Source organism: Symsagittifera roscoffensis, chromosome 7, assembly GCF_963678635.1.
Source record: "Symsagittifera roscoffensis chromosome 7, txSymRosc1.1, whole genome shotgun sequence".
In the NCBI taxonomy this organism is placed as follows: domain Eukaryota; kingdom Metazoa; phylum Xenacoelomorpha; order Acoela; family Convolutidae; genus Symsagittifera; species Symsagittifera roscoffensis.
In genome coordinates this window covers 22,669,829-22,679,598 of record NC_087068.1, presented here as the reverse complement: position 1 = coordinate 22,679,598, position 9,770 = coordinate 22,669,829, and the positions used below count along the sequence as shown (strand labels likewise).

Below are 9,770 nucleotides of genomic sequence, written 5' to 3'. Positions count from 1 at the left end.
GACTATACCCAGCAAATTAAATAATAAATCAAGGAATGAAAAAAGCCTTCAAGAAACATTTTTTTGTCAAGAACAGTTATAAAAGAACGGCAACTTTCGGTAACAAAAATCACATGCAATATAAAAAAACTTAACAAATTTTTCAAAATGCCAAAAAGAAACCGAACTTTTACGCGGGACCTGAACCAAAGCCGACAAAAATTAGCTGACACGAAAGTCTAAAATTGGCAAATATTTTCAAATTCTTAAAAAAAAACAGGATCGACTTGAGATTTGTCGTCAAGCATGAGAGTTACTACAGCAACAAATGCACAGAACAATAATTGATTTTATAAAGAAGAAAACAACTTCAAAAAATTTTCAACAAACAATGTGAAAAAGAAAATTTTTAAATTAGCAAAAAATAAGCAAAACATCTTGAAACTCATTTGCCTAAAACCGAAATACACTGAGATGATTTTTACTCTGAAAAAAAACTAAGCCGACAAAAAATTAGACAAACAGAAGTCCAACGAACGAAGATTTTTAACGCGCAAAAATTTTTCGGCTCACAAAAAAACAGGTCCTGGATGGATTCGAGCCGCTAACCTTTGTGATTATAGGCAGGTGCGTTACCTCTTCGCTACATGTGCAAAGTAATTTTTGACTTTTGATTTCATGAACCAAAAGTAAAATGATTCAAGTGATTTTGATAAACTAGGTGTTAACGAGAAAAAAGTCTATATTCCGGTTTGATAACGCGTGCTTGTGGTATGCGTTAAGAAATCAAAAAGTTTTACACAGAGGCGAAGCGGAGCTTCGCAACATATGCGATACAACAAAAACATTAAAGTGAGAAGAGTAAAAAAAACTTTGAGATATATCAGTTTTCCTAAAAAGAGCGTTCTCTTAAATAAAACTAAGGAGCGCCGCTTCTGCGGGAAGCATTTTTGCAACCAGTTCTTTCAGTTGAAATTTTCATCTCAGATATGATTGAGTAAACTTAAAGAAAAATTTCTAAAAAAAAAACGTTCTAAAGGACTGAAAATTGATCGAAAGGAATTCCAAACTCTATGACTTTTTCATGAAAAGAGCGAGTTGTGGCCACTTGAGCAGAGAAGGTCCCAAAACCGGATTTCTCGACTGAATACAACCTGAGAATTGGTACGGTTTTTTCTGTGTCAAAAATTTGCACTAGACTGTCAGAGTTTCAAAACTTCGACTTTTTTGGAGGCCATAACCTTTGGAGGTAAAAAAACTGGGCATAGCCAGTTGCAAAGGTAGGCTTTCAACAATCTTTTGTTTCGATTTAATTTATGATATCAGATTTGGCAGGATAGTTAGCGAGAAAAGTTTGAAAAACGAGCAACAAATCAAACATTTGACGTTCAGTCCCAGAATTGCTTTTTGCGCGAAACAATAGGGCGTAGCTGTTTATGCAGAAGGAATTCGCGCAATCTGATATTATGAGTAAGCCTAAAATCTCAGATTTGTTAGGGTAGTTCAACGGAAAAGTGAAAAACTTTCAAAAACAAAGGCCCAAAAAATCAAAATTTTGACTTTTCCGAGGGCCATAACTTTTAGTGTCATTAAAAAATTTGCAAAGTTGCATAACAAATTAGCTTCTCACAACCCATACTTTGAATTGAACCCAAATCTCAGATATGGCAGGGTAGTTTTCGAGAATATTCAAAACACACATACAAAACTATGAAAAAAAATTAAGACTTTTTTTAAATATAAAAATATAAATTTGAGTATACATTTAAATATAAAAATTAGCAACGGAAAAAACTTAAAGCCGACAAAGAGGAATTAAAGCCGACAATCTTGAAGTTTATCCGAAATAAAGTTTTACAAAAAAAAAACATTTCAATTTCTTACATTTCAAAAAAAAAACATTTCCTACTTGAAACTACAATGAACAACACTTTCACTCACCTACAGCTACAATAAAAGTTGCTTACAGTACAAGAAAAACTAGTGATGTGACAACAAAGCTGAAAATCTTCGAGTAGACACCATTTAAATCGAAAACAAAAACGATGTGATGAAAAAAAAGCGATCTTTCAATTTCAGACTTAAAAAAGAATGAACAGCATTTGCACTTGCAACGCCAAATAAAATTGCTCAAGGCAAAGAAAATCCTTAACTTGGCAACTAAGACGACAAAATTTGAGCAGATAAACATAAATCCGACAATTGCATAGATACTGAAAAACAAGTTACAAAAGAGACTCGAACCACAGACCTAAGAGTGCAAAAGCTACGGCGTCACCTTTAGGCCAAGTGGGAAGGAAACAAATGGTAAGAGAAGAGAAAAACAGCTAAGATGTTAAGAGAAAAGAAGAATGTAATTTGATTTGTTTACGGGAAAAAAGTCTTGTTCCGGATTACAAGATCATAATTCTCCTTTGTTATTTATGGTTGACACTTTTTCTATTCAAAAAAAAATTGGAGAGAACTGGATCAGAAGCTAAATTGGTGATTCCGTTGGGAGTCTGATACAAAAATCCACTTTCGAAACAAGAAGTCAATCAAATGTTTTCGAGCTATTTTTGCTTTCTTAATTGGAGAAGGCAATTTCCCCTCCGTTAGGCGAGTGAATTTGAGTTGAACAAATCAAAAGTCAAGCCGCAAAAGATCAAATTTGATGTGAACAAACATATATCTATTTTAAAAAATTATAAGTGTCTTCAGTACGTTCCTTGACACTTAAAAACGATCTGCCTATTTTAGGCTGCGTTCAGTTGGTGACGTAAACAGCCAATATCTAGCTCGTGATATCATCTGGAACCAAAAACCGGCAGATTCTAGGGTTTTTCTATATGGCGCAATTTTCTTGTTTGTTAAATTTCAAAAACTGAATCATAGGGCTTGAATCTGACTAGCTAAGTTCATTCCGAAACCGTTGCGAGTAATTTGTTTCTAATTTTTAACCGTGTTACAGACACTACCCATTTTTTATTACACTCAAGAAAAAAGACTTTTCATCATTTAAATTTTTAATGCTTGTGGTACAGCACAGATACACACAGCAACAATGTTGAGTGAAGAATTAGCAGAGCTTGCTAAAAGCAGAAGCCCATTAAATTATTGGTTATTATCAGGGACAAATCTGCAATAAAATAAGACCGAGCGACAAGAAGACTTTTCCTAAGTAAACATCAGTCAATCAGTCAGTCGAGCCGAATCGGTGGCTACAACAATGAGAGCAACTGCAAATAAAACAGGAAAGCAGGAGACCGACTTGAATCAAGTCGAAACCCAAATGCGTTTAGGTATGTACAAGATTTACAATTATAGAACTAGACATCAAAGCGAAACACAAGACTAGTTTATTACGAGTGGATGAAGTGACATTTTAGGATATTTCGGATTGAGCATAGCACCAAAGAGTAGCAACTATTGCGAAAAGCAATGGATGAGATAAACATACATGAACATAACAAACTGAGTTTAGTTAAGTTACAGCCTTAGATTGAGAGCTAAAAAGAGGTCAACAATACAGTGCAGAAAAATGGACGAAACCTGTTCGCATTTATAAACTGCTCAACAACTCAACAGAACACTTGAGGAGATAACGACAGAGATACTTCAGCACTCATAGCAAATCAACACCTAAGTGAGAGAAGACCAAAAGTACTTTTCAGTTATTTCGGCTCAACAACGAAACTTCCATTCCGATTGTATTTTGCCTGTTCGAACTGAACTAAACTAAGTCCATCAACCGAACTTAAAAAGTCTACACGCAGGTAAACACATGGACGTGCTTTTGCAGCACAAAATGAGAAGAATAGAGAAATCAACGTTAAGAGGACATCAAATAACACCTGGTCAGTGGGTGCAGAAATGGGTTCTAGACCCCTTTGAGCGACGCAATGTCAAGTAAACACCAACATCACCATTTAAATGCCACTTTAGTTAACAAAATTGGTTATCAGGAAGTATAATCACAATTAATTTGCAGTAATTAACATCAAATGTGTCAGTTCATTTATCTTTTTCATTTTATTTCAAGTTCATCGTCGAGTTTCATTAGTACACGTGCAGATTCGGACCACTTTTGTCCGACCGAAACATCGCCAAATCCTCTGAGTTCTCGTTGAAATCAACAGGGTATGAAATCAAGTTCTCGTTGTATAAATCATTGGTACTTCCATCAATCCAAAGACAGTCGCTCTGCTGTGGCCAAGCCCTCCTCTCACTCGAGAATCGCTTCCAAGTTTTTCCAAACCAGAGCCAACTTTCCTCCACTTGGTTCCAAGGCATCTCCTCGATGCTTCTCAGATCCCTCCAGGGACGTCCGGTGCCTGGAGGAATAGTGTACTCGTCTGACATCTTTTTGGGCGCCTTATTTTTACTCGAAACCTGTTCCGTTGAATTAGATCTAGACTTATTAGAACATGCACTTGTTTGCTGCAACGGTTGCATCAATGGCGAACCCCCATTAGCAAGCGAAAACTTACTCGCATTAAAATTTGCTTCGGAACTAATTATAACATTATTATCTGCAGCATGCGACATGATAGCCTTGCAAGCACTAGTCACTGAAACATCATTTGTAGAGAAAGGGTTGTTTGCAACACTAGACACAGCAGCAGAGCATGTTGCAGGACTCTTCGAGGTTCCCGCTGTTTGAATCAGACACTCAAAGTTATCGTTTTTCTTTTTGGAGTAGGGATTTTTGTAGACATTGTTACTTATTCCAGCCGCACCTTGCAACAATAGACTATTGTATTGCTGGATATGTATGGCATGCGTAGGAAATGGATACTTTCCAAGCCGACCAGCGACCAGATTTCTCGAGTGTTGGTCGTCAAAAAGTCCTTCTCCTCCAATATTTACGTTGGGAATGCGGCCGAGCAAACCTCCTCCCTGGTTCTCATTTCTAGAAGAGGTCATGCGATTCGGATGCATATTGCTTTTACTCTTCAACTCCAAGTCTCTCAGTTCTTCTTTTCGCCGACATTCTTTCTCTTTCTGCAGACATTTCTGCCGAAGACAACTACTCGACTGTCCTTTTGAGAGCGAAAAGTCAACGCCTGCCGCTCCATTCATATCCTGATGATCGCAAAAATCACAGCGCAACTTAGCTCTCATCGATGGAATGAAAGCCCTATAGCCGACAACAGGAGGAATATTCCCACTTCTAGATCTCTGAGAACAGCCCGAAATCAACTTCAAGCCAAGCGTTTTATCCTCCTCTTTCATGACATTAGCCACACATTGCAACGCCTCCAAATCTCCATTCAGAATTTCGGCATTGATCTTGAACTGGCGACTGACTAGCGAATGCAGCCGACGTCGCAGCGTCAGGATCAACTCGGCGTCTCGTCTGTTCGTTTTGAACTGAATGAACTTAATGTGTTCCGACACCGCAAGCACACAAGCGTTATCCCAGACTGAGCCTCTTTGTTTCTCAGAGCTAGGCGCCTCCAATATCTTACAGTTAGCTAACAAGGAATCACTAAACAACACTACAGCAAGTGTTGAAACAATTGACAAATCACTGACTTCATTTGCCGTTTTCGATATCTTCTTAGAATCCGAATAAATTATCCAATTCGAAGGGAAAGCCGTGTTCGTATCTTGCTTCACATGCATTTTCTTACTGATGAGATCGTGTAATATACTGTGCTTGTCAATAGATATATGCGACTCATTCAGTGAAACAATACATTGATTGTTCCAGTCGCATTGGAGAACATTTGGAAAGAAGGTGGCACAAAGAACGGCACGAATCATGGAGAAGTTGTCTGAAAAAGTGTTGAATTCCTTGTTCCATTCATGGTTGAAGTACATCGACTTGAAGTGTTCGAATCTTTTTAAATAGCTAGTGATTTTTTCCTTCATCAAATAAGCCATTTCACATTGACCGTAATTCAAAACGGACAAATCAACATTCCCTCCGTTCTCCTTTTCCTTATTTTTCAACCAGGACAAAAAAGCTTTCAAGTAAGACCCGTGGTCACTATACGACTGATGTGAGAACTGATTTTTCTTGCTCAAAATTTTGTTTCTTCTTGGCTTATGATTTGACTTTATAATCATATTCTCAACTAGCAAAGCTGACGCTATAGTCAATACGGGATCTAAGCAACGATATGCTAGACCATACAGGACTAACTTTGCTAGCTTTGGGTTAATTGGAATGTTCAGCATCATAAAGCCCAGTTCTGTAATTTCCTTTTCATTATTCAGAGCCTCTAAGCACTGTAGAATGGTCACAGCTACTTTAACTGAAAAAGGTCTCGGCTGTTCATATGCATGGCTAAAGTATTCGTCAATTTCATGGCCTTCAGGAGCCAGCATTCGGATCCAGAGACATAGATTGTCTAGGGGCCTCCGGACTATTTCAGACACCCGATCTGGTCGGAAACTATCGTGGCGTGTTTTCGTGTACATTCGATACGCCTTCGCTCCTGCAGAAGTTGCCAATGAGCTTCGTTGTTCCGCGCTATTTTTCGAAATCCAACAATCTTCCACTTGACTTCTGTTATTCAAATGATCAAAAACCACACTTCGATCTTTACCGCTATCTATTACAACATCAATAGCCGTCATCATTATGTTAAATTCATAAGTCCCAATACTGAAGAACAGTTTCTTTCCCTTTTTGTTAATGGCCGCGTTAAAGTAGTCCATAAACTGAGATTGATCGTAGTTATCGTGGAGCATAATGATTGTAAATGTGTTTTGAATTTCATCTCTCGCATCACTTGTCTCTAGTAGATCAAGGATGTTGAACACATCATCGATTCCCGGTATGAACACCAAGATCTTCTCAACATACCGAGTTATAATCTCGTTATTGATTATTAAAGCGATACCTTTATGATCAATTGAGGTCTCATTTTGGGCACAGAGATATGAGCAAAGCTTTCGTTTTTGTTCGGGTTCCATATCCGATTTCTTTTCAACTAGCTCGATATCAGTTGTAGATGCTCGCGGCTCACAAGGTAATTTATTCTCTAGATGTGCTAGAGCATTCAATGCTCCATTTTTACAAGCCCAGTCTAGAGCAGTCCAGCCGTAGTTAGTAGAGACTCTGATATCTGCTCCGTTTTCCAGAAGTAGCTTCACCAGTTCTCCATTGTCATAGGCAGCCGCCATCATCAGGTATGTCATACAGGATGATTCAGTAGACGCTTGGTTGACGTTTTCTTTGGTCAAAAAGGGTTGCATGTAAGCCCAAAGTTTGTTGATTTCCTCTAAAACAAAAACCAGTCAGCTAAAGACACTAACTAGCTAATAATTTGAATTATACTTCAATTCAATCAATATAATAGGGTGAATCAACCAGAACTAAATTCAGAATCGGATAATGAATCTGCAGAAAAATTTACCGAACGAGCTCGTGAATCATGAATTTCATCCATTCGAAAAAGCGAAGGTTGTCGTAAACGAAGTTACTGATAAACTGGGGGCTACCGTGATGCACCGCTTTTTTGTCGATCATGTATTGTCTCCTATTGAAAAAAGGTCATGAATAATTTGAACATAATCACGCCCAAAACCGCAACCTATGAAGCGTAATGAAATTTTGTATTCGAAGGGGAATTTAATTTGCTTATTGATTCCCACGTAATCTCAGCTGCATTTAAATATCATTTCGTAGAAAAATTCAAGGCAGAATTGAAACACTTTAATGTCTAAAATTAATTTATAACTTGAACTGCTTTACATCTTTTTTGAAAAAGCGAAATTTATTAAGTACGACATGTGCTGAGGTATTGAAAGTTACAGATAATATTATCGTTTTTGTAAACTATCATTGTCTCTCGTTTGGGGAAAAAAACAAGAACCATTGAAAATTCCGCATAAAAAACCTATGAAGGAAGCTCAAAAGAAATGAGCAAATGTAAGGGAAAATCATTTTGCGTATAGACTCTCACTCAAGCTCAACTATTTTCTAACGATCATGAACTGGAACCTTCACACCTGATTCGTTACTGAAACTTCACACCTGATTTTCTAAAACTCACTCAATAAAAAATGTTAATCATGCTTTGAAGCTTTCGAGAAATCGCGACGGTTGTCGAGCACAAAATAAACTGATCAATTTGAGGCTAAAGATGATGTACCGCTTTTTATGGAATGTGTATTGCTTCTCATGTGAGAAAGATCTTATTCGGAAAAAAGTGCAACTCAAGTATTGAACAAAAGCATATTGATAACGAAAACATAAAAACAATATTTAGATTTTCTCTTTTCAATTATTATGCGTATTGATTAAAAAAACAATATTTAAATACTTTCTTTATCATCACGCCTGATTTGCAACTCTGGGACTTAATCTACTTAATTATTTCACAGCTGAATCAGACTAATAACCATACTTTGTAGCTTAAGAACAGCTCTAATGAAACTGAAGAAAATAAAATAATTGAAAAAAAAAGCAAACTCATCAAGCTTGTCGACTCCAGATAATCGGATTAAACTACAAATTCATTAAAACTTCGTAAATCGTAATTTTGATTTAAGAAAACTATTTTCTTATTCTAGACGTGAAAAAAGAATGTAACTGATGCGTTAAAGCTTTTCAACACCAGCGGCGGCTATCAGACAACACATGTTGAAGAACTGGCGCTTCTAGACAAAGTACAGCTATTTTGTGGATCAAGTATTGTCTCCCATGTCAAAGAAAGTAAGGAATTATTCGAAATTAATCACGGCAAAAAAGGACTTGATCACGGAACTTAATCACTCATGCTTAGGAGATTTCGAGAGAAGCAACGGTTATTGAGCACTTCAAGTACTGATAAACATGAGGCAAAAGATAGAGTACATATAGAATATAATATATAATATATATTAAAGTCTTCAGTACGTTCCTTGACACTTAAAAACGATCTGCCTGTTTTAGGCTGCGTTCAGTTGGTGACGTAAACAGCCAATATCTAGCTCGTGATATCATCTGGAACCAAAAACCGGCAGTTTCTAGGGTTTTTCTATATGGCGCAATTTTCTTGTTTGTTAAATTTCAAAAACTGAACCATAGGGCTTGAATATGACTGGCTAAGTTCATTCCGAAACCGTTGCGAGTAATTTGTTTCTAATTTTTAACCGTGTAACAGACACTACCCATTTTTTATTACACTCAAGAAAAAAGACTTTTCATCATTTAAATTTTTAATGCTTGTGGTACAGCACAGATACACACAGCAACAAAGTTGAGTGAAGAATTAGCAGAGCTTGCTAAAATCAGAAGCCCATTAAATGATTGGTTATTATCAGGGACAAATCTGCAATAAAATAAGACCGAGCGACAAGAAGACTTTTCCTAAGTAAACATCAGTCAATCAGTCAGTCGAGCCGAATCGGTGGCTACAACAATGAGAGCAACTGCAAATAAAACAGGAAAGCAGGAGACCGACTTGAATCAAGTCGAAACCCAAATGCGTTTAGGTATGTACAAGATTTACAATTATAGAACTAGACATCAAAGCGAAACACAGACTAGTTTATTACGAGTGGATGAAGTGACATTTTAGGATATTTCGGATTGAGCATAGCACCAAAGAGTAGCAACTATTGCGAAAAGCAATTGACGAGATAAACATACATGAACATAACAAACTGAGTTTAGTTAAGTTACAGCCTTAGATTGAGAGCTAAAAAGAGGTCAACAATACAGTGCAGAAAAATGGACGAAACCTGTTCGCATTTATAAACTGCTCAACAACTCAACAGAACACTTTGAGGAGATAACGACAGAGATACTTCAGCACTCATAGCAAATCAACACCTAAGTGAGAGAAGACCAAAAGTGCTTTTCAGTTATTTCG

At 37.0% G+C, this 9,770-nt stretch overlaps 1 protein-coding gene across 1 annotated transcript; it reads right to left on the bottom strand.

The window, feature by feature from the left end:
* Positions 1-3,008: 3,008 nt before the first annotated feature.
* Positions 3,009-7,205, bottom strand: LOC134851533 (3'-5' RNA helicase YTHDC2-like). Its single transcript, XM_063867663.1, has one exon. It carries the CDS (start codon positions 7,165-7,167, stop codon positions 4,018-4,020), a length of 3,150 nt encoding a protein of 1,049 aa, XP_063723733.1. The 5' UTR covers positions 7,168-7,205; the 3' UTR covers positions 3,009-4,017.
* Between the last annotated feature and the right edge of the window lie 2,565 nt (positions 7,206-9,770).

Coding starts and splice junctions, on each gene's coding strand:
- LOC134851533 (XM_063867663.1), bottom strand. CDS start 7,167: ATGCAACCCTTTTTGACCAAAGAAAACGTCAACCAAGCGTCTACTGAA.